The sequence below is a fragment of the Macrosteles quadrilineatus genome, unplaced genomic scaffold (genome assembly GCF_028750875.1).
Source record: "Macrosteles quadrilineatus isolate MER2022 unplaced genomic scaffold, UCM_ALF_1.0 Scaffold_1__1_contigs__length_201487025, whole genome shotgun sequence".
Taxonomy (NCBI): Eukaryota; Metazoa; Arthropoda; class Insecta; order Hemiptera; family Cicadellidae; genus Macrosteles; species Macrosteles quadrilineatus.
In genome coordinates this window covers 169,536,247-169,562,909 of record NW_026542594.1, presented here as the reverse complement: position 1 = coordinate 169,562,909, position 26,663 = coordinate 169,536,247, and the positions used below count along the sequence as shown (strand labels likewise).

General features: G+C 33.8%; 1 protein-coding gene across 1 annotated transcript in view; it reads left to right on the top strand.

The window, feature by feature from the left end:
* LOC128989649 (inositol polyphosphate-5-phosphatase A-like) overlaps positions 1-26,663 on the top strand; it is a 96,898-nt gene that overhangs the window by 62,444 nt on the left and 7,791 nt on the right. Inside the window, exons 3-9 of the mRNA XM_054411614.1 lie at positions 4,019-4,119; positions 8,093-8,180; positions 12,547-12,610; positions 17,305-17,408; positions 17,820-17,936; positions 19,155-19,210; positions 20,460-20,544. Of these exons, the coding sequence (XP_054267589.1) occupies positions 4,019-4,119; positions 8,093-8,180; positions 12,547-12,610; positions 17,305-17,408; positions 17,820-17,936; positions 19,155-19,210; positions 20,460-20,544 (615 nt within the window). The remainder of the gene's footprint in view (positions 1-4,018; positions 4,120-8,092; positions 8,181-12,546; positions 12,611-17,304; positions 17,409-17,819; positions 17,937-19,154; positions 19,211-20,459; positions 20,545-26,663) is intronic.

The following is a 26,663-nucleotide window of genomic DNA, read 5'->3' as shown; positions in this document are numbered from 1 at the left end:
TTAGTACCTGTGGTGATTTTTATTAGAAATTTATTGAAGTAAATAAACAGCAAAGTTAAAAACCATCTGACCAGTGTTTTTATTTAAAAAGTACGTAGGCCTATTTGATTGGCTTTGTTTTCTGAACTAAAATATCTATTTCCTGATCTATTTTTAGTTCCTGTTTTCGAAACATAATTTGGCAAAACAATTATTTATTCATTAAACAACTTGATCGAAAAATAATTTCTAAACATTGGAAGACAATTAAAAAACTTTTGAATTCTAATAAACCTAGCTGTCGTACCTGTGTTTTACATCGGAGAGGATTTTGAAGAGAAAAAGTTTGATACACGTCACATATTTCAAATCCCAATCCAAACACGTCATGTTAACACGTTTACTTCCTTAAATTAAGAATGTCACAATCTCCAATTAACAGGCCCGTAGCAAAAGTTAAAAGTTTCACAAATCGAATCTTTTCTACCTTTTGGACCGCAAAATCAAAGAACTTTATTGACAGCATTTAAAGCTGACTTCGTTAAACATTCTGTTATCTACATTCTTCAAAAATGTAAACATTGTGAAACTTTGGAATCCCATGGGGCGTAACTCAAAGAAAACACGTTAAATCTAATCGGTATATTTGTTAACCAGGTACAGGGCTACCTCTTGAATTGATATAGATAATAAATCGAAAAATAAAGAAATATAAGTTGATTGATTATTGGCTCTTACAAAAGGGTAAACAATCTAGGAACATGATTTAATTAAGTAACCACACATCACTGAGTCTATATCTTCATTCTTTCTTGTAAAAATCGCTTTGATTGTGGCTATATAAAATAGGGAAGTAATATTTCACTGTACAACGAGCTCAAAAAGCTCGAGAACCAGCAATAAGATGGAAATAACCGGCAGAACCTTTAACCATCCACTGGCTCGATAGTCGCTACCCCAGGTCGGTCGGTAGCCGGGTAGCCCATCAATGGAACCCGTTAGGCTCGCCCCTACCTCTCGCCACAAAAGAGACAAGAATTTTGCCTTGTTCCACACGCCTTTGATTGTTTGAGGCGGGAAAACTATTTGTGTGCTACGGCCCGCGCAACACAGGATATTATTTTCGTATTAGTTGGCCTTTTTCCAAGATGACCGTGACCGTTAACTTATTTTATGGACTCCCTTGGAGAATAATTCAAAACTACAAAGAACATTTCTAATCCCACAGTATACTAGCTATTTAAATTATAAACACTTTGGTGTTTGAAAAATATTTTTGGACGATAAATTTTGCAGCTTTTTGAAATCATCCAAGATGGCCGCTTGCCTCCAAGGACTCAACAATAGGCCTAATTGTGCGACTATAAAGCAATAACTTCCCACCTTACGCTTGCGAATTAGTACGGTACATATTTGTATCCACAGTTGCCAGGACGACTATTAAGACGACCAAAGATTACATTGGCATTTAGGTATTTAATCTGTAGAATAGTAATTGTTAAGTAATCTGGAAGACAACTAATTAAAATGAAGTGCGAAAGATGGGTTATGAGAGTGCTCAATGCCTGAAGCATAATCCATTTGTTTGAGGTGCGGATTTTCAAGCTTGTAGAACAAATAAATATCACAAAGTAGAAGGGCAGGGGTGAAAGTGACTGAAGTGACGGGATACCCGGGTGGATTTTCAGTGACTGGATTCCAGTGGTATGCGGTAAAATATATAGTGACTGGCTTAGCAGCACAAATTTTACGTGACTGGCTTTCCCATGCAAATGCGGTGGTGACTGCATTAGCATAGCATTTTTTACGTAATTATATTTTAGTATTTTTAAGAAAAAAAGAGATATATACGTTCAGATATGTCTAGGCTTAAGATATTTACCAACATATATTATATATATATCATAGTCTTGAAATATATTGGGGGGTGCAACTGACTGACTTCCAGTGTATATTTTATGTGACTGGCTTCCCGGGCGCGGCCGTGTATATATATATATATATATATATACATATATAAAAATGTGAACGAATGGTGTTTTTGGCCTCTGGGGACACCAAAATGAAAAAGTAAATCGGTCCCGGGCCTAAGTCTTACCATGAGACCTACGGTAATAGCTACTTCCCTATAGGGAAATTCGCTAATACCCAACATTTGCACTTTTCAAAGATGATTGGGGGGGAGGCTCCCCCCTTGGGTGACGCCCCTGCTTACGAGTGCATGTTCTTACTTGTTACATGTTGCTTTGTTCTTTTAATAAAACTTGGCTACAGCCGGTCCACCTACATGGCATATCTACCATTGTAGCTAATCCAATGCTTTCATCGTGATTAAACATGATTGAAATTGGACATTTCTATATTCTGATTTGAAATGTAAAAATATACCTTAACTTTTTCATTTATAGTGTAAACTGATCAATTTGGTTTACTCTGTCCTTGCTAGATAAAAATACAATCTAGCTGAAAAATAGTACCTTTTCTGTTAATGGTTTGTTATTTAACTAATTTAAACTTTTTTGTTTGTCATTGTTAAACTTTTGATGTTCATCAGTTATGCTAATATTGATCAATTACATATATGAAATGGGAAGTGATTAAAGTGATTCAGACTATGGATATTTTTTACCAGGATTATTAAGAAACTTAAGTATTCATGAGGTTTCAGGGTATGTAATCTGGTTCCTTCCCCAGGTCAAAAACATAACATTATTAGTAAATAAAACCAGGCAAATCTGGAAAATCAAGAAAAACCCTACACAGAGAACTGTAGAGTAGGTAGTCGAAATAATGACCAGTAGATGGGGATGATTTAGAATTTTCCAGCTGTGTATAGTTAATATTTGTTTACAAATACCTCGTACAAAAACAACTAGAGTGGAGATGTGTGTTTCCCTCTTCAGTAGTTGGCCATAACACATAACCTACATTCAAGGTTTAAATTTATGTTGTACATGTTAGGTTTTTAATTTATGTGTTGCGTAACGAAATCATCAACAAAAATACCAAAACAGATTTTATTTATTTCCTGGATTGGAGTGGTTGCAATCAACCATTTGTAAATTCAAATAATATATTTTGTTGTTTACTAAATACATATATTTGTAAGATTCTTTTAAGTATTGAAGCAATGATGCATTATTAATTTATAATTCAAAGCATAGTTCAAAATTAAAATGCCTGGCTGTAGAAGTGGCTGTATGAAACAAAAGGAAGTGACAGATGGGTAGAAACGCTAAGTCTGAAATAAGCTTAAACTTAAGCGGATCTTAGTCACTCTGCAAGTAACGACTGTTCAGTGTCATTTCATTTCTGTTCCATATTTTAGCCAGTATACTCCCATTTTATACATAAGCTAAAACTAATTTGATATTGGTTATTTATTAGTTATAAAATATTAAAATCATGCAATATTTTTATTTTATTTTAGTGTTTAAGTTATTTTTACATATTTAGCTTATTAATTTAAGAATTGTGACTATAATTTAAAATACCATTTTTTATTTAATGTCCACTTTTAATTTTTATGTTACTTTGAATTCAAATTATATACAGGGTGTCCCGGAACTCTGGAACATTTAATACAAATTTGTTCCTTAGATTGAGACAAATATATTTCACAATAGAAAAATTGTTTTCCAGTGACTAGTTTTCACATCTGTCGCTCTGTCTTTGTTTTATAACAAATTATTTAATAACGCAAGATTTATTTAAGATAGAAACGTCCACTTTAATATAAGTGTGCACCCTAATAGGTAGAATAATTGTATGCAACTTTGTTTCTGTCACTAGATCGATTTCAAAATTGCGGCTTTTAAAAATTTGTAATTTCAAATTCCATTAAAACCATCATAGCTAAAAAAATATTAGCGTCATTGGTAAAAATTGCTATAATACCGCAATACATACCGATTAAATTGTTTTACAGCACATGAGATGCTGCTTATTAGTAATCAGCTGTTTTATGTCAACTTTATGTTAAACATCAGCTGTTTATTAGTATACATTGTCAATATCTATCATGTGTTATTGTTTGCAGACGGTGGCAAGGCTGGAGCCTAAGTTTCTCGCACTGCACTGTCAGGAGGTGGGGGGCAAGAACTACGAGCAGAGTATGAAGCACGTCGAGTACTTTGTCAGGTGCGCCACACAAGTATGTGTTGTGTGTTGTTTCCGTGTGGTAGCATGACTGTTCTATCGGTATGGTTGATTTTAATATTGGTATCCCACTTTAATTGACAAGAATACCTGTTCGGACAACCATATGAAAGTTAGTTTGATTGGCTTTAAGTATATCAATTGTATCAATTTGTTTTGTCAATATTTTCTCATGTCCTTCCTTCACACTTACTTGGACGACATGAGGATCTAGATTCAAAGATTCAAAGATTTCAAAGATTCTAGCTGGATAACATTACACCACACACTGATTCAATTTATATGAGATTGTTTGATCATTTATGTGAAAATACTTACAATTAGCATTTATACAAAATTGCATGGAAAAAAATCACTTGAAAACACAAAAGATAAAAAAAGTTTGTTGTAAAATCTTAGCTTACGGTACTAAAAATACTTGGTTTAAAACTTAAGACAAACTCTTCTAATAAAAAAGTATTGAAAGTCTATAGAAAAATGCATGTTATGAATCAATCCCGCCTCAATGTAAGATTTTCAATGAAGTCCAAGTTTTTTTTAGCATTTAGGAATATCTTTCATTCATGTGTTCATTCAAGTTATAGATTTTCAAAATTGACTTTTTAATTAATGGTTAATTCATGGTTTTGGAATTGCATGTTACAAACTTTGCATGTCACAGAAAAATCACTCAGCAACAGGCCACTAATATGAAGGGAAGCTTGGGATTAAAATTTCAGTTTGGGAAGGACGAGAATGGTTTTCTTCTTAACTTTCAAAAGTGTAATTTGTTTAGTAGGGTGCTGTTTATGAAGCTTTTGGGTTTGCAAAACACCCAAATTGATTTATAAGTTAGGTAGGTATTTAACAGGCCATTATTAACAATAAAAACCTGCAAAACACTTAAATAGCAAGTAATTATAATAAATGTAGCATAAGCATACAACTGTTTTAGTAAAGGCAAATTAAATCGCTTAAAAATAAATTTTCAATATTTGAGCTCCAGTGAAATTGTACTAACTAAAGCATTATAAAATATTTTATTTTATTTTAACTTCTTAAATGCAGATTGAAATGCTATGTGTGTTTTGTAAAATATTGCTTTAAATATTTTCCATAAATAAAATTATTAATCCACCTTTTTAAAAAGGATAAGAATTGTAAAAACCTTTAAAGATTCGACCAGTGAAGAGTTGTAATTATTGACGTCCATTTTAAGAGAAGTGTCCGGGCTGAGGTGGTGAGGTGAATTGAAGGTATTTTCTGCTGAAAGCGTCCCTTTATCCTCTAGATATGAGTGATTACCTCCAGGTTTTTCCAACTCAGAGATTTTTATCTTACAACTCCCACCTTTACTCTAAAATATATTTTTTTTAACTAAAATTCTGTTTAGTTTAGGTGTTTTATTAGATATTTGTGATATGCAATTTAATGTTTTTATTTTTGTTTATACAGTATTACAACAATTGCAAACCTTCAAATAAACAATTTGGAACATGTAGCAAGAGGACAAATAAATTTGAAACTTAGTCTCAAAACGTTTACAGAAACTTTTGTAAAATTCAATATAAGAAAACCATGTTTACTACACCATAAACATTTTAAACTCATTATATTTAAAATATGGAAAGTTTACTTTACATAATTTTATTTGACTTTGATTGTACAAAATTTGAAACTAAAAAAGGCTGTTCAAAAAGCTAATAACAAGTAAATAACCTACTGTTACAGTTTAGTATCGTTTTTATTATCTTTTTAGTTCAGTAGGATAAACCTAAGGTTAGCAACTGTTGTTAATCGCAAACTTAAAGTTTCAGTACAATAAAGCACAGTTTGTTTCAAATAAAAAATTGTGGTATTGGTGTTGTAAGATAAAAATAAAAAAAAACAGCACAATAAGGTTATAACTGTGGTCAAAATTGGATGACTTAATTTATTCTGAATTTGTAAGAAATACTTTGTAAGCATATTTTGTTGTGATTCCTGAGAAAAAGAAATTAATGAGAAACAATTATTGTATGATATTCTTACATCGATACTGCTTTTGTGCTGTTTGACATTTAGCAAAGTTCAACTTTAACATTTGAAAATATCTCCTTATCATAAGTTTAGATGTTTATTGTTTACTTTTTATCTAAAACATTCCAAAGACTCTGGTTGGCCGCTGAGTAGATTTAGTAAAAGATTTGTGTTATTTAAAATCCATTTAAATCTTCTTCAACAAGAAATAAATTGACTGGTTAATGCAAATAAAGTAATCTCACATTAGTTCTCAATGTTATTTCCTGGTTGTAGAAAACGTTTTTTTGTCATACTGGAGCAAAAACTGCCGTTTTAATGCATGTGTTGCAGCTCTAAAGTTGAATTTTTACTCTCAAGGGAGTAAAAAGCGTTTTTAGCCTCTAGGGAGTAAAAATCGGCTGTTGTCAACTCAGTTGTAAATTTTGATTGTAAACAATCGCATGTATAAAATTATGTATTGATTGTATAACCAATTGTAGCTTATTGTTGCCTTATTGTAAATAGTTTGACATATCGAATCGATAGTATAATGGAAACTAACACAATCGTAATAGACTAGACTAAACAATGATCATTACTAAGCAGCTGCTTGTTTGCACTGGCAAATTAAATTGAAAAGAAATTAGAAGAAGTTTCTATTGGTTATCTTTAAATAAAAATTATAAAAAGTTAAAATTATATAAGTTTGTCACGCTTTACCCGTGTAAAAAGTGTCTTTTCAATCCTCGTTCATTTTCCGACCTCAGCTTTGTCTCAATCGTAAAACATGAGTTTGGATCTAAAAGAGTCACTTAATGCTCAAGTGATAAAATATACTATTATTTTTGTAGGTATGATAAAAAAGTGCAGCTTTGATGTTTTATAGTGATGTTTTTGTAAGATTTTGTTATTATGTACTAGTAAAAAAAAACATTTATCTGTTTATTTTGAAGAATCTTGAAACTTGTTATGATTGTGTTTTACAGTTTAAGAAAGCCAAATTGAGTCGAAAATGAGTTTTTGTCCATCTGTTTGCCTGTTCTCAAAATGACAATTTATGCTGCTTACTCAAGGAAAACTAGAACACCGGCATATTATTTTCATCAAATAAAACAATGAACTTCCAAAATTTCACTTTTGCACTATATTAAACACATTCTTTCCCAAATTTTACTAAGTTATTTATCAAATACTAGTCAGCTGTTTAAAGAATGATTCTTTCCGCAAATTGTCACTGAAATGTTTACTATGTGGCACCAAAAGAAAAACCATAATGTTTTCATATTATTTATTCATTTGCAGTTAGATAAGCTATTAATTTTATTCTGCCACACACAGCTGATTGAAATTAACCGATGTTATTTTAATAGAACAACTATGAGCATATTGCGTACTACCAATGAATACAAACCCCTTCAGAAGCGCAATGCCTTTGTTAAAAATTCAGTCGGGAACTATTTGAATTTTGGATAGATCCCGTGGCGGCCGCTAGGTAGACTATCACGAGCATGCAGACAAGTCAACCGACTGTGTGAGAGAGAGTAAGATAGAGTAGTTCGGCTGCAGCGGCTGCCGCACGAAGCTTATTTCGGTGGCAAAATTCCAGTCTGACTATTCTCCATTAGCATTTCGCTTTTTTAATGGTTTGTATTTATTGGTACTACTGTGGTCCTCAGCATAAAAACCATATCACATCACTAACCATAACGGTGCACTAATGTTGTTTGTCGCTACTACTGTACTTCTCTAATGAAGGCCATCCGCAACAATGTCAAAACAATAGCACACCATGTTACAAAATGTGAATAGGTTCTACTCTGAAAAACCCCGACAGTGTTATTTAGTGTGATCGTGGAATTCTTACGTAACCTATAATAAAAATGTACCAGGTATCAGGCATACCCACATCTTACTGTTGAATTTGTGTATTTTACATATTGTATATATTTTGTATAATGTATTGTATTTTATGCAGACTGCTGATGACCAGCGAGGAATTGAGGTTATTTGACAGAGTCAGAGTCTACCTAGATGAGGACTACTCATCAGCCGAGAACTTTACTGTAAGTCTTTGATTTTATATCTCTTGGAGTGTTAAAGGCCAATTGGTCATTATGAGTATATATAAAAAGTCTGTACATGCAACTATTTATTGTAGTCAATCACTCAACGAATGGCTGAACACTTATATCATGTGCTGCAATCTGGAAGTCAAGCTTTAAACAGAAGGTTTGCGCTGTTTGTCGACCAGTGTTGTTAGTGATGTTGTTTGTTTAAGGACTCGGTAGTTTAAGGCACTGTTACCCTGGCCAGGAGACATCTTTGGTTGAGGATGAAAATTCTGTCTTTGTCATGTTCTGTGGCAGAGCTTGTTAGGAAAGACAAGTGTAAAAAACGGTGGACAACTTAGATGAAAGATTGAGTGGTTTGTTTGTAAGTTGCACCTTGAATCAAGCATTTTAATATTTACCGATCTTTAACTGGGCTGTGTGCTCATGAAAAACATTTTTTATAAGGGGACTTTTTAAATGAAGGAAACATGAAAAAGATGCAATGTTAAATCCTCGGCCACTAAGCGGTTGATTAATTTATAGTTATTCTGATATAATTACACCATAGCTGAATTTGTTCAGTTGCTAAATGTCCTCTAAAAGTTTGAACATTCAAAAATGTAATTACCTTAGGATTTGTTTGCATTTTCATACAGTAGACTCATTACAGTAGTACTCATTTGAGACGTAGGAATTGGCTAACTCAGGAACTCGCTAACTCGGTCGTGTGGCGGAACTGGCTAACTCTGGAACTGGCTAACCGTCTCAGTCAGGAATTGGCTAACTCCGGAACCCGCTAACTCGATTTTGTCTCGCGGTGGAATTCGCTAACCCTGGAAGTCGCTAACCCGGCCGCGCCCACTGCTCGGAGCGTTGCCAACCTTGTACGACAAAATAATCGTACACTGCCGTATTTCAAAATGTCAGTGTCTATAAAGATACATCATCATCATCAAAATTAAAAGATTTTGATAAACACGATAAATGTAAATCGTGTACTGGTAAATGTTATTTTTTAGCGAATTTCCTTATAGGGAAGTAGCTATTACCGTAGGTCTCATGGTAAGACTTAGGCCCGGGACCGATTTACCGATGTCCCCAGAGGCCAAAAACACCATTCGTTCAAATTTTTATATATAGATATATATCTATAGATTTATATATATATATATATGTGTGTCCGTGAACTTGATAACTTGAGTAATTTTTATCTGATTTTGATGAAATTTGGTTTGAAGGTGTAAGGCGGGATAAACTTGAATGAGTTCGCGATCCAGCATGATCGGACCACGGGAACAGGGGTTTATGGGGGGTTTTATGGGGTAAAAATTGGTTTTTCTCACTTTTGACCCTAAAAACACAAAATTTCCCAATTTTTCTCTAAACCTTCTTAAAGAGCTTAAAAAAACAAACAATTCAGTATATCAAAGTGTTTTTGTACGGTTATTGGTTACGGAGAAAACTAAACAAATGGTAAATTTAAAATTCCTATGTTGTTCTTATGGAGAGTATTGTCAAATGTTGTAGTTTGCTTGTTTATGGATATATTTTGATCAAACTTGGCAAATTTATCTATTTTATAGTAAGCTATCAATATTTTACTAAAAACACACTTTATTAGTTTCCTTGTAGCAGCAAACCTAGGTAGGCCTACTCGTTAAACCTTATTTAAATAGATCAATTGAAAATCAATTCAGCCAAATGGAAATTCGCTTAGACGGCAGGTTTGCTGCGGTGGGGTGTTATCAATTCCACTTTTAGCAGATAACCAGCCCAAAGTAATTAAAAGACAATTAAAAATTCATGAAAAAGTGTTTTTTATTAAACTGTACAATGTCCAGTTAAATGTTTATGATTTCGATCTTAAATATAAATGCCATCAGTATAAAAGAAAATAATAGAATATGAAAAATATTCAAAATTTAGTTTAATTGGTAATAAATAATTAAACCTCTACGAAAATAAGCTAAAATACACGCAAGTTCATATTAAACACGGAAAACAGAATTAATTGTAATGTCGTAATAAACCAAAACCATTAATTAATACAGTCATCAACCATCGTAACTTTCATAATTAATTCATAGATTTTAAATTAAATGTTCGTCATTGAACCGTCCAACTTACGTGTACAAATATGATGACATAGACTAAGTTTTTATCTGGGCCTAATAGTTTGAACCAAAGCATTGTAGGCCTACTAGTAAATAGTTGCCTAATTCTAAAATGTGTTAAATGTTTTAGCAATAATGTTACATGTTTTAAAACAGTTTTTAGATTGTACACCTAAGCACCACTAGTAAAAAATAGGAGAAGATATAATATTCATATAATAAAACGTGACAGGGTTATTTTAATTCACGATTTTTAATAAACTAATTGACGGATTTTCCTGATTTGAGTGTTGGGTTTCCTTTATATTGCTTTCACAAACGATATAAACTATACCAAGCCATTGCTCGGTTCACCGTTCCCCAGTACTGAGCTACACAATAGACAATAGCTTTGTTTTTGGATAAGATAGAATCAGCCTGGAAAAAAACTCCAGACTTTTAAAAAGTAAGCCTACTGAAAGACGTAAAATTAATATTAATTCAACAAAATTAAGAGGATGACCCGGGTTCTACACTAATAGCCTACGATAAAAGAAATTTACAAGTTTTATTTATGCATAGACTAACTTTTAATGCAATCCATGAATACATTAGGCCTACCACTTTATAATGTATTGATAATTATTTATTTAAATTCAATAGCTCTATTTAAAAATACATAACCACTACAATGTAATTCTGTAATGACGTTTAACGTGTAAATTTTATTATGATTTATGATTTAAGGTTACTACAAGCCCAGTATATAAAATACGAACTCAAAAATTTTATTTGCAGAAGTTCACAAAATGTTATTTATTCGAATAAAAGAAACAAATGGCGGACTACGAAAATAGATATTTCATAACATGTAATAGATCCAAATTAAATGTGCATTTTTATCTTTTTCATACCAATAATAAGCTACTATTTAAGTAAGAAACCCACATATAAAACATACTCCCTTATATTTAGTACATTTCTCATCCTTATGGATGATCTGAAGACAGTTGTATTGTTAGTTCTGTCCGGTGTACTGTCTTTAGAGGTCGTGTTTGGTTTACAATTGTTTCTTGTTTTCAGCAATTTAAAACCTCGTTTAACCAAATAAAACGTTCTAATCACAACTAATAACACGTCCCCTAGTTATATAACCAAACAGTAAGGAACAAATCATGAAGTTAACTATAAAATAATAGAAACACAATTTTGTCGACACTAGAGATCAGTGTCACCGGACATGAACTAGACACGAAAAACGAGCTTCAAAGTTTACAATGGGATGTAAAGTTTACTTGTGTTGGTTAGTCTATGGTAAGACTATAATGCATTTTCCACCCTAATAATCATAAGAGCTTCTATGTGGTTAAACATACTTCAAAATATATTTATTTTATCGACTACGTTGCTCTTACTCCTAATTAAGCGTAGGATACGACATTATGCTGCCGATACGATATAGGTACAGTACTACACTTTCGGCAACACTGGCCAAAAATATTCGTGCTTGGCTCCCATTGGACGGCCCGCGAGGCTTCTGATTGGGAGTTAGCGAGTTCCGCCGAGGGACCGAGTTAGCGACTTCCGTACGAGGACGGAATTCGCTAACCCGGCTCTAGAGCGGGTTAGCGGGTTCCGGAGTTAGCCAATTCCGAAACCGAACAAGTTAGCGAGTTCCTCTCATCGACCAAATTTGAAGATAGGGCATTTAACATGGGGTTAGCGAGTTCCAGAGTTAGCCAATTCCGCGGACCCACTCATTTTGATACACATTAAGAATATGCTTCTAAATCAATAAAGTTTGGCTTTTTAAAACAATTTTATCTATAACATTGTGTTATTCTAAATAAAATCTGAATTAATACACATAGCAACAACTACAGGTATAGCCATTGACTATTGTTTAATAGTCAAAGGTATAGCATAAAACTAAAAGTGAATGTGGGAAAATTATATTTGGAAAAAGATTTCTGAAGTCTTTACAAAATCCAGCAACAAATTGGATTTGTCGGACGGTGTTATATTCCGGCCAGGAGCAACGCTAGTCAAGACACGTTTGCCTTCCTCATGCTTACTTATATAGGGAGAGAAAAAATGCTGGTCCTGCACCGAATATCAATGGCTTCCAGTAAATCTTTGTTTTCTCAAAAGCAGATTCCTCCTCACTCTATGGTGGAAAGAATGATCTAAAACCAAATTTTCATACAACTACAGTATGGTTATAAAAGTGAGCCATAAAACATATATTTTTTCATAATAATCTTTTTAATGTCTGTTTGTTATAGGCACTTGGAAACTTCTATTTCATCCACGAGTCTGTACCTGATGTCCTTATTTGGGATTTTAAAGGTCAGTAGCTTCAAATGTATTTAAAAGGCTACCTTATGGTTTTTTGAGTTTATTTAGTAATTGGTTGGAAACTCGCTACATTCTACTCTCATGCTTCACTCATACTAAATAAATAATAAGCAAGCATAAATAAGCAACATTGTGTCCATGCCTCATTGTAATTATATACTCTGTATATAAACATGGGAGTAAGCTGGTCTAGTTGTAGAGCGCAGGGCTTCGGTGCCCAAGGTCCCGGGTTCAAATCACACCAATCACCAATGGATTTTATCTATGTGATAATGCCACAACCGTCCTAGGACTAAAAGTAACTTTATAGCCTAAAGTAATGTGTAAAACAGTTCTGAGCTAGAACTAGCTTCCTAGGATGTGAAGACAAGACATATACAAACTAGAATGTGTAGTTTTAACTTTCATATAGGGATTTAAAAAGTGTCATACAAAAATAATAAAATTTTACCATGGTAATTTTTTACATCTAACAAAAAGTACCAAACACTGCTGTACACTGCTTTTAAAATAAAAACTGAAATCTGAGGTTAAAATTAAAATAATTTCTTTGTTTATTTACCAAATGAAAAGTATTTAAGCTAATAAAAAATAACATCGTTTCAGTTAGATTGAAAACCACAATCAAATTTATTGAACTAATCTAAATGAAACATAAAAAAATAAGGGAATAAAACCTGTGGATGAATCCTGTAATGATTTAAAAGCTTTTGAACGGAATTCTCTAATATAATTTCTGTATTTAAAATATTTAACTGCAAAAGTTTTACGTTGAAATAAGAGTTATCACCTCAGAGTGTAAAACATGACAGGGTAAAACCTCTAGAGGCCTTAGAAAACCAAGTAATCCCTGTCCAAACTCCCCCACACATTTATTTGGGAAGCTAGCCAACCTTCTGTCGAGTTGTAGATTCATGCCCTCACATGTCAATATATTACAACTGATACGGGTTGTGGTGAACAGGTATCAATAGGTAAATCAAATATATATGAAATAAAATCATTTTCAGTTCGTTTGACTATTCTCTTAATTGTGGGGGGGGGGGGGGAAGTATAGAGACTTTATAGAGCCAAATAAGTTTATATTGTTTTGACTTTTGATGGTTTATATTTCCTATTTGTCAGTATGTAATGTATGCGTTTTTCGTTTGTATGTTCATTATTTGAATTTATTCATAAAATACTCTTCTACTTTATGAGGCAGTAAAGAGTACTGTTGTGTTCTTTTTGATTAAATGAAAAAAAATTAAAATATCGTTAGTTGTGGAGTTTAGTTATTAAATATAGTAAAAGATAACCAAAACTTGTATAATGTATGCTAACTTTTTGAACTCCTGATAACCTGACATGATAATAATTAAATTATTATACAAATGCAATCTAATGTTGTCACTAATTATTGCTCTTCATACGTCCATTCTTTTTTCAGCAGCAATTTCATTTTTATTGTGGAGACTCTGATTCTTTTATTAAGATGAGCCAAAATTTAAAATGTTTGCTATGATTCTCACATGTACCAATAAGAATCTAACAAAAACAGAGTGTCAAGTTTAGGCTTCATTGATAAAGTTCATACTACAAGGGCTATTCAGAAAGTAAGAAGCATTATTTTTTTAAATAAAGAGGTCGTCCTCTATTACCTTGCATTTGCGCGTCCACATGGGCCACAGAGGACTTTGCGTTGAAGGTATCCAGCAAGAGGTGTACCAGCACAGTACAACAGTGAACTGTACTTATAAAAAGTAGTGGCAGGTACCAGGTTTCGAACCCACAACATCATTGCCTTGGGCTCTAAGTCCAGGGCGCTACCAACTGATCCACCGACTCACTTAAATATGCTTTAAAACTGGATTCTCCCTATGTGAACAGAACTTTGATTCATTACTTTTTTTCCGTACAATTCACACGCTCAACGATAAATTTCTATAGGTTTTAAGTTGTTTGCCATAAAACCGTACTACAGACTGAACTCACAACTTGGAATATTTTCAATTGTAGAACACATTTTAAACGTGAATATTGCAACAATGAACAGCACAACAACACTTCCAATGTGGCAAGGAGGCAAACAAGTCTGTTCTTGAAAGTGTGCAAGCAGGGTGATATCAAGTCCTTACATGTAAGACAGAAACGTTCCTTATTTTCTGAATAGTCCTTGTACACGAGTATATGACCAACTCTGCCAATCCTTCTGCCTCCCAGGCTAGACCCAGTGTTTATAAATTCGTACTCTTCTCATTGAAAGTAATATTACCGAGGAGTAGTATTATTATATTTAATGCCTGCTGCAGTATAATCAAATTAGCTTTCTCCTAATATGAAAACATGGCTTGTTAAAAAAAATACCCCCGCCGCAGCAAACCTGCAGACTTAGCGAATTTCCATTTGCCTGATTGGATCTAAACTAAAATGTCTCCTTAAAAATATCACATTTATTCCCTATTTAAACAGAATTAGTTTAATGAGTACTTAGGTTTGCTGCAACAGGGAGGGTAAAAAAGTTTTTTTTATGTAGAATATTAAAAGGTACTGTGGTTTAGTAAGAAATTAATGTATTTTCCAACTTTTATCAAAATATGTTCATAAACAAGCAAACTACAACAGTTGTCTTATTCTCCATAAGAATAACATGGGAATTTAAAAATTACAACTTTTTTGAATTTTCTCCGTAACAATTAGGCGCATAATAATGCTTCAATATACTAAATTATTTGTTTTTTTTAACTCTACAAAATGGTTTGAAAAGAAATTTTGAAATTTTGTGTTTTTAGGGTCAAAAATGGGAAAAACCTATTTTTACCCCATAAAACCCCCCATAAACCCCCATTCCCATAGTCCGATCATGCTGGTTCGCGAACTCATTCAAGTTTATCCCGCCTTACACCTTCAAACCAAATTTTATCAAAATCGGACAAAAATTACTCAAGTTATCGTGCGGATGGACACATATATATATATATATATATATATATATATATATATATATATATATATATATATATATATCTATATATATATATATATATCTCTATATATAGATATATAAAAATTTGAACGAATGGTGTTTTTGGCCTCTGGGGACATCAAAATGAAAAAGTAAATCGGTCCCGGGCTTAGGTCTTACCATGAGACCTACGGTAATAGCTACTTCCCTATAGGGAAATTCGCTAAAAAAAAAAAAAAAAACAACCTGAAAATCACAACAGGGTAAGAGGATATATATTGTAGGGTATTTACTCAGGGGAGGTATAGAAGAGGCTACGATGACAGCTGAGATCTTCTTATTAGCTGAGGGAACGCCATTACCGTAACAAAACGTTCAACAGCCATCGGCCTCGGTGGTCTATTGGTTAGCGTGCCGGGCTGATATACTGTAGGTCCCGGGTTCGAATCCCGCTGATAGCGTTAACTTTTTGTCCAAGAATTTTTTATTATCAGCAAGTTTGGTTGGTTTGGTTTGGTTATTACAGTTTAATTTTATTATTAAGTCATTATAAAATTTTAATTGAGCAATTTCTAGTTTTATTTAATAAACAGAATTATTTTTCCGATTACTAAACTTTTGTTATATTATTTCTTTATCAGCAAGTTTGGTTAGTTCGGTTAGGTTATGATAGTTTAATTTTATAATTAAAAAATAGTAAAATTGAATTTGAGGCATTTATAATTTTATTTTATGAACAGAACTATTTTTGCGATTAGTAAACCTTCATTGTCAAAGTGCTCTCTACTACAGCGCTGTTCGCGGAGGAATTTTGAACTAAATGCCTCATTTGTACCTCCCCTAAGTCAGACCCTATATTCAAGATTCAAGATTCAAGATTCAAGATTCAAAATAACTTTATTCATTTTTCATACATGTGTACATAGAATAGCGTCAATTTAAACATTTTTCTAACTTACTACATTATACAAAAATATTAGATGTTAATGATTTCACTGCAATATACATGAAATAGACCTAGAGATGAGTTTATATCATTACATTAATAAAAAAAAACTCATCTAGAGAGTACAACAGTTTGGATAGCATTACATTTTTCAGTTTTTTCTTAAAAACATTAAAATCTTCTGTGGATTTTAAATCCACCGGAAGAGCATTATAGAATCTAATACCTGCATAGGAAGGTTTCTTTTCATATAATTTAAGATTGTGGCTTGTATAAGCAAATACTCTATTGTTTCTAGTATTATAACTATGGTTTTGTCCTAACGTTTCTATTCTATGAGAATTATTTTTTATAAACAAAATAAGTTCAAAAATGTATAGACTATATACAGTCAAAAATTCCAATTCAGTAAATATGTGTTTAACAGAATCATCCCAATTTAGCTTTAAAATTATTCTTATTGCTTGTTTTTGAAGGATAAGAAGTTCATCTAAATTTTCATTTGAGGTATTACCATATAAAACAATACCAAAAGCGATATGAGACTATTGTATAATTATATTTCCAAGGAATAAAATTATCAATTTGAGTTATTTAAAACAAGCAACACAGATATTTTAACGAATTATCACAGCCGTTTAGGCTTGACGAAGGAGTCCTAATATGAAATTTTGGTTTTACTCATAGCATTTATATTAAAACATTATGATTATTTTTTGAAACACTGTATTCATACTTTCAGCCCATTATTAGTGTACTTTAATGAGACAAAAAACTTGTGTTTTCTTTGTTCAGAACTGAATTTTGTTGCTGTGGAAGGGAAAGACGTCCACTCTGGAAACATCGAAGATGTCCAAACCAAAGAAAAATCCAAATTCCCTCAAGACTTTTTCCCAGAGGTAACGTTATTCTTTCATAGCTGATTTTAAAACCTGTTTAAAACTAAAGGATTGCAACCTCTTTTTTACTAACACATTTATCGCCAGTTCTTTATTATTATATCAGAATATCTTATTATCTTATTAGAATATAGTTCTTTAAACACTAATGAAGAAATCTTATATTTCCTTTGGTATTTTGGGAAAGTTTGTCCCTACATTTTCTTGGGATTCTTCAGGAATTAGTAAATTTACAAAAAAACGTTATATGATGGATGAAAGTGGAATAAAAGAACAACTACAACAATCATAACTTTTTGTTCATAAAACTCTTTTTGTTTACCTCTTTCTTATGCAAACTATTTAATTAATCATGTAAGTTGTAATATTTGCTATTAGACTGACTTTTAGTCATGAGTTTTGTGATTCCAGTGTAAGTGGTCTCGGAAAGGTTTTTTACGGACGAGATGGAATCTTAACGGAACCATTTTTGACCTAGTCAACATCCATCTCTTCCATGATGCCTCCAACTTTGTTGCCATGGAAACAGTAAGTGATATACACTTCATTGTTATCTCACTCAACAATAGAGCATGAACCATACACTGTTTATGGAGTGTGGCCTGTTAATGCTTTTTTGATTAGACTGTATTTTGATGAGAACATCAACTTTGACTTGGTTACAATGATTGTGATGTCTTTTGCTGCTTATTTAACCATGTAAACAATATTACCTCACTGTTCAAACACAAAATAATGTTCTCATAGTCAGACAATCATGAAAACAAGTTCTTTGTGTCTATACATGCAGTGATGTACAAAATTGAAGTTCATAAAGCAGCAATTTTACTGTTCAATATTTACACACAAATTAATTTAGTACAAACTTAATTTAACAATGAATTAAAAGTTAGTCCAAAAATTTGTAATTCAACACATAGAGTTGTCCAAAGAAAATTTACCAAATGGTATTAGAAGACAACATGAAATTTAAAATAGCACATTCTGTAGATCTAAATTGAAGGATGCACTGTATAAAATTTGTGGATTAAGTGGGTTCTACCCGGCAACCTGAATTTCAATTCAAGATGGCAGATTGTATGGATTGAAATATAGTTCGGGATTGAACATGCCTCTATTGTGCAAGCTCTCAACATTCTAAAACTAATTTTGTTTCCAATGATTGTGTGCTTTTGGTGCTCTTAACATATCAAAGCTTGCAATGGGTAATTTTTAACTATTATTTAGAAGTTAGCATCACATGTGAAAAAGACTAATTTACGGATTTTCAAAATGATTTTGTGAAAAACAATTACGAAGTTTTGTTTCATCCAGTGCATAGTTTAGCTCTTTGTGAAGAATATTTTACAGTTTATTTCAACCCGATAAACACTATAATAATGCCATGAGGTTATTTTTTATAGGACCATGTTTATGCGGTAACCAGCCGGCGGGTGGAGCCCTCTTAATGCTCTATTTGTTTTCAAATTTGAATGAAATGGATTAGCATATTTTTAAGCAACACAAACTGCTTAGTATGTAAAACAAGCTTTTCAATTACAAATTCCCATTACATTTATATGTCTAATGTATCCAATAACGCTAAATTCCCAAATTAAAAAGTTCAAAACTGTTTTCTATCAAAACATTCCTAAGTTCTTGTTGCCTAAAAATTTTTATGATAGCATATCAGCTGCAACATGTTATGTCAATATTGTAATGGTTTGACCAATTTCTGTTTTACTTTGGGATTTTTTTTGTTTTCAGTTTCCGTCCGTCTATTCCAAGACCAGACAACGAGCGCTAGAATATACGCTGGACAGGTATACCTCTATAATTACTATAATTATCAACCTAGATGATTGATATGCTATGTTAAGCTGGATCGATTAACCTACATCTGGCAGCTACAAATCTCTGTAGTGTACTGACAGGCCAAATTTTACTGTATGTACGTACATAGGTTACTTTAGAGCTGTAGAAATTGTGTTCTAACATACAAAAGTACATACTATTCTTTTTCAGAACATTACAAGGTACAAATTTAAACCTTTGACAGATCCCAAAAACTATTTTGTACAACTGTTTACTTGTAAGAAAAAAAAAGGAAAAAAAATTGGTCCTGTTAAGTTTTTTTTAAGGCTTGGAAAAAATACAAAAGATTTTTTAATTACAAATCCAAGATATAAAAAACGTTAAAAAAATTGTTCTTTAGATAAAAAAAATATAAAACGTCATATTTTTTATTTGTAAGTAAAAATGTAAGAGTGACTTTTATGTCACACCGTGCTAAACACACAGTTGTGTCATTCTACGTTTTTATTCTCAACTTTAACAATATTGTTACATCACAGTATCTAAACAAACTATAGGCCTGTAAAATTTTTCCGAAGTAGTGGCTTGGGGAAAATACAAAAGATTTTTTTATTAGAAATTGAATGTATACACAACTTTTTGAAAATGGTTCTTTAAATGAAAACAGGAAAAAAGTCATATTTATTATTGTTTGTATGTAAAAATATAAGAGTGAATTGTATGTCCCACCACATCATTTCCATAGCTCATTGTAATAACACGTACAACACTGATCAAGAAGTTATTAAACATACTAGGCCTATATGTCAAAATAGAATCTCCTGTGTATAATTATATAGTGCAAAATCTATTTATGCTCAAATGAACAGTGACTAATAATAGACTGAGACAACATCTTTGATTGGCAAAATAACTTTTCAAACTACTTTTATCAATATTAAGTCTGAGAGTCAAAATGAAACAAACAAAAAACAAGGTTTAATAGTTTAAAAAAAGCAAGAGGTTTAATGGGGGTGGTAAAATTGATACAAAATCGGTTTGTTTGAAAACATGTTAGCTATAGACAGTTCTTTTTATTGATTCAAAGAGTAAATAAATCGACAATTCGTCAGAACGAAATCTGGTTAAAATCAAATAATAATCAAGTTTATTCTAGGTAAAGTCCTCATTATGATTGCTAAGTTAAAGCCAAGATCTATATTATGCTTTAATTCACCGTCTAATTTATGACTAAACTATTGTCCTATTTTCTTGTAGGTTTCACACAGACCAATATGGATCTGCTCCGTTCTTCTTGTTTGGAGATTTCAACTTTAGAACAGACATGAAAGGTGTTATCAAGGTAATTATATTCAGTAACTTATTGTTTATGGTATTACATATTTTATACTAACTAATATCTATGGCTTGGGGGTAAAACTATCGACCTCCAGTCAACGTTCTAAAAAAAATTTTTTTTTCCAAAATGTTCGTTTTTTTTAACCTAACCAAACTCAACCTAACCTAAACCAACCTAACCTTAACTAACCTAACCTTACCAAACCTAACCTAAAATAAAGCCCGCATTCCACAATTTTAGGTTCGTTTACTTACAATACTCATGTTATTGATAAACTTATTTGTGCAATTTAGATGCACTTAAAAAAATATATTTTGCCCATATTCATTCTCACATAAACTATGGCATTGGACTATATGGGGCAACTACGATTAAAAATTTAAATAAAATTCTAATCATGCAAGAAAAAGCCATTAGAACTATGTTACACCTTAAAAAAGATGAATCAGTTAAATCTCACTTTAAAAATCTAAATATTTTAACAGTTTTTGCAGCGTATACTTTTGAAATAGCATGTATAGCTAAAAGAGACAGCCTAAAATATGAGCCAGTTGTGCCACATAGTTACAATACAAGACATAAAAAGGATATTGTAACTTCAACCTATAAGCTGGAATTCTCCAAAAAAAAACCAACTTTTGCTGGATCACTAATTCTAAGGAAATTGCCTGCCTCTATAAAGGAGGAATCAAATTATAAATTATTTAAGTCTAAATTAAAAAAACATTTAATAGAAAAGGCGCCTTATACAATGGAGGAACTCATTGAATAAACACCTATTCATACTTAAAATGTATTTATATCTTTAAGCTAGTTTAGTACTTTATACTTGACACTATTTTTGTACCCATGTACATGTAAGGAAAATAAAGATGTTTTGATTTGATTTGATTTGAAACTAAACTAACCTAATCTAACCTAACCAAACCAAACTCAACCTAACCTAACCTAACCAAACTTAACCTAACCTAAACTTACTTAACCTAACCTAACCAAACTTAACCTAACCTAACCTAACCAATCCTAACCCAAAATAAAGCCCGCATTCTACAATGGCTTAGAGTCACCCGCAATGCTAGCGCTATGCGGCAGTATATAAGTAGCCAGAGGCCGATTTTCCGGTGATAAAAATCCGGTGATTTTCCGGTCCGATCGTAATTACATATTCTTGTTCAGGAGGAAATTCCGCACAATTTGAGTACCCACAACATGGGTTTTGGGCATAAGAGATTTTTCCCGTTTTTCCCATTTTCCGGGAAAACGGGACGTTTCCGCAAAAAATGAACATCATTTTTGGAATCAGCACTAAAAAACGAACATTTTGGAAAAAAAATTTAGTTTTAGAACGTTGACTAGAGGTCGATAGTTTTACCGGCCTGGGGAGCGAGCTAGTCTAGTGGTAGAGCGTGGGGCTTCATTGCCCAAGGTTCCTAGTTCAAATACCGCCAATCACCAATGGATTTTATCCATGTGATAATGCCGCAACCCTCTTGGACTAGCCTGAAGCAAAGTGCAAAACAGTTCCGGGCTAGAACTAGCATCCTAAGACGTAAAGGTGGGACAAAAAATAAAATAAAATAAATAATTATCTGTGGCCTGAGGTGACTTGTGTCAGTTCTTTAAATCTAACCTAATAACTAGAACAATTTACAGTGATATAAATGCTGTTGTTTATAAAGCTCTAGTAAGGTTAGCTAGGTCATCAGGGTTGTAGAGTTGAGCTAAGCAATCTACTAATGTAGGTGAAGGGTGATTGTCCACTCCATCTTTATACAAAATACACACCCATGTCCTTGACATCTATAATAATATATTCTTTCAATTCAATATTTATGATCAAGAACGACTACCTATGAGTGAAGGGGTGATATTTTACCAGTGTTCTCAGAAAATTCGTAACTATATGTGGGCTTTGAAAGGCAATAACCAACTTGTTGTATTAAGTCTGTTCTTTTATCATATGATTTATTTGTGTTTAAATATGTTTTGTTGTCAGATGATATTTGTAAACATGTTTTTGTAAACATTGGTTTAGTTTGGAAATAGAGTTTGTTGAAACAAGATGTGTGAATAATATTCTTGTATAAGAAATAGAACATGGTGCCAGCTTAGTGGATTTTTTTATCGAACAAAGTCTAAAACCACGCATAATGTCAATTAAGGGCAGAAAAAAACTAAATACTCGTAGGCAAAGGTATGAGGACATTGAGGAGAACGATGCCCAAAGTGAATTCAACTACATGTCAGAAAGGGATTCTAGAAAGATTGAAGGTGAGTCACTAGGTTTTGCATTGGGACAGACAAACCGAGAAAATAATGCAGTAATGTGTACTCCTACTCCGATGATAAATCTGACGTTACCAACTCCAGAAACCTTCTCTTTTACTCCGAATGAGTGGCATTCCTGGAGGAATCGCTTTCAAAGGTACAGACGGGGGTGCGGTCTGGATATCACTTCTGACGCTCGGCAAATCGATGTACTTTTGTTTACAATGGGTAGTAGGAGTGAAGATATTTTCGATTCGTTTTCACCAAAACCGAATACTTATGACGAGGCTCTTCGGGCCTTTGATGAATACTTTGTGCCAAGACAAAATATAATTTATGAGAGAACAAAATTTCTGAGACACAAGCAAGGGAGTGATCCATCTGAAAAATGCATAACAGATTTGCATTGTCTTGCAAAAACGTGTGCATGGGGTGAACTGAACGATGAGATGGTGCTTCTGGTCCTCATTATTGGTATGAAAGATGAGGCCCTAAGTGATAGACTCCAGCTGGACTCTCAATTGACTCTGGAGAAAGCAATTAATACCTTGCGCCAACACGAGGAGCTAGAACGCCAAAAACGTGAACTCGCCAATACTAATGTTTTTATGGTGAATAAAACATCAGTACAAGTCGGTAAAACAAATCTGTCTGAAGGAGCTGGTGAACAGAAATTCACCGAGGATGCTATGAGAAAAAAGTGCAGGAAATGTGGTTATAACTGGCACGGATCACTGGCCGAATGCCCTGCTAGGAAAGCCAAATGTGACGTTCCAAGATTGGACATTTTTTTCGATGCTGTCCCTCCCGCGAAAAGTGGATGAGAAAAAACAAAAACGTTGTTAAGGAAATCGAACAGCAAGATTCAGACAGTGGTTATCAACAGGTTCCTGAGATTTTCATAGGGAATATAGACAACAGTGACAAAGCCTGGGTCCAGGAGGTAAAAGCAAGCTTTGGAAACCAAGATTTAGGTCTTATAAAATTTAAACTTGACACAGCAGCTGATGTAACCATGATTCCAGTAGGAGTTGTCGGTGATTTTATGAAGACTCTGCCTCTAGGAAAGTGCAAATCCCCTGTGTTTAGCGCAAAGAAGAAAGAACAAATCAATATTTTGGGAACTTTAAGGCTAAAGCTTGAACATAAGGGTGTATCAGTTTATGATCTTGCGTATATTTCTGAGGAGATCACTGTTCCACTTCTTAGCAGACGTTCCTGTGAAGAACTGAACCTGGTGAGAAGAATTTTTTCTGTAGATTCACCTGATATTGACTGGGCTACTAAGTATCCTAATTTATTTCAAGGGTTGGGAAATATGAAAGGAGAGTACAAGATTGAAATGAAGGAGAATGCAGTTCCTTACGCTATATCCACCCCCAGGGTTGTACCAATACCTTTAAAAACCAAGGTGAAAGAGCAGTTAGACGATATGCTTGAGAAAGGAGTGATTGTTCCAGTTGAACACGCGACTGATTGGTGCGCACCAATGGTAGTGTGCGCAAAAAAGGGAGGTGGGGTTAGGATCTGCGTGGACCTATCCAAACTCAACAACAGTGTGAAACGTCGGTTTTATCCTATTCCAAAGATTGAACTTTCATTGGCCGAGATTGCGGGAGCCAAGTACTTCAGCAAGATTGATGCGAATTCCGGGTTCTGGCAACTGAACCTTGCAGAGGAGTCACAAGATTACACGACATTTATCACCCCTTTCGGGAGGTATAAATTCCGTAAGTTACCTTTTGGAATTACGTCCGCTCCTGAAGAGTTTCAGCGCCGCATGTCAAAAGCTTTAGAAGGGGCAAAGAACTGTTTAGTGCACATTGACGACTGTCTGATATGGGGAAGAACGAAAGAAGAACACGACGAGTGTCTTAGGGCTGTTCTAGAGAGAGTGCAAGCTAATGGAATCACCTTGAATAAGCAGAAGTCGGAGTTCTGCAAGAAGACTGTGACATTTTTGGGGTTTGTGCTGTCTAAGGACGGAATCAAGCCTGATCCAAGCAAGGTACAAGCGATTGTGGACTTACCAGCTCCAAGAAACGCTAATGAAGTACAAAGATTCATGGGCATGATCACTTTTCTGGCAAAATTTATTCCAAACCGCAGTGAGATTTTGGAGCCAATTACGAGCTTGTTAAAGACTAAAAACGATTTCTTTTGGGGACCAGCTCAAGAAAAAGCTTTTGTCACAGTAAAACAGATTTTATCATCAGAGCCATGTTTGACTGTTTACGATCCGCAAAAACCCTCGATTCTTTCTTGTGATGCTTCAAAAAAAGGTCTTGGAGCGGTTTTACTTCAAGTTGAAGGAGAAAACAAGAAACCTGTGGCATTTATATCTCGGACTCTAACGCCTGCTGAAGAAAACTACAGTAACATTGAGAGAGAAGCGCTTGCGTGCACATGGGCAAGTGACCGTTTGAAATGTTTCCTAATGGGTAAAATGTACACAATTGAGACCGACCACAAACCGCTTGTCTCAATTTTCAAAACACAAAATTTGGACGAGCTCTCACCGAGGCTACAGCGATTCCGAATGCGTATGATGAGATACGATTATCGCATGACCTGGACTCCAGGAAAAGACCTTGCCATAGCAGATCTACTATCAAGAAGTCCTATTCCGGCTAATGAAGATGGCGAATTGACCGAAGAAGTGTAAGCCTTCGTCCACGAAATCAGTCTGATAAGTATAAACACTACAGATGAAAATGTGACAAAGGTACTTCACTCACAAATGAAAGATCCAATCTGTGCATAACTTAAGTTACAAATTCTAGACGAATGGCCTGTAAAATCAAGTTTACCTAATGAGATTCAAGAGTATTTTAACGTGAAAGACGAGTTAAGTTGTATTGATGGGTTATTGCTTCGAGGAACTCGGATGATAATACCTCAGGAACTACGAGCGGAAATGCTCGAGAGGCTTCACAGTGGACACTTGGGAATCACAAAAACAAGGAAACGTGCTTTGGGAACCATGTGGTGGCCTGGAATTTCTCAAGAAATAGAAAGGAAAATAAAATCGTGTCTGAGGTTGTATTCAGAACTCAACTAATCACAGTGAACCGTTGATTCCGAGAACTGTCCCGGATTACCCGTGGCAAAATGTGTCTGTTAACTTGTTCAAACACGAAGACAAGTATATGGTTATCGTGGATCACTACTCAAGATACTTTGAAGTCGAGGAAATGCATCGAATGAGGGCTTCAGATGTGATTCGGGTTTGCAAAACCACATTTTCACGTTTCGGAATTCCTCAACGTGTTTATTCAGATAGTGGGACACAATTTCACCATATTGACTCAAGTGAATTTAAATTGTTTGCAAAGGAGTGGGGGTTCTCCACATTCAGAAGTAGTCCCCACCACCATCAGGGAAATGGGGCAGCTGAAGCAGCTGTGAAAGTAGCAAAAGGGCTAATGAAGAAAAACAAGGATAAATTTGAACTTGCCCTACTTTCTTACCGGACCTCACCTCTTGAAACCGGCTTTTCCCCATCTGAACTTATGTTTGGAAGAAAATTAAGAGACAATCTTCCATCTACTTTGGTTGGAAATCCTGTGGAAAACAAGAATTTTCTTGAGAGGGAGAATAAGTACCAGAATAAGTACAAGATACAATTTGATAAACGACATGGAGCGAGTGGTTTAAGTGAATTAGAAGTTGGAAGCATGGTATGGATCACAGATCTACGTCGACACGGTAAGGTAGTCAGGAAATTGAACGAACCACGTTCCTACCTTGTGGAAACTGACAAGAGAACCATTCGCCGAAACAGGAAGTTCTTAGTTCCTGCACCGTATTACGGAGGAGATGGTATTCTTTCAAACTGTTCATCCATGGTCCTT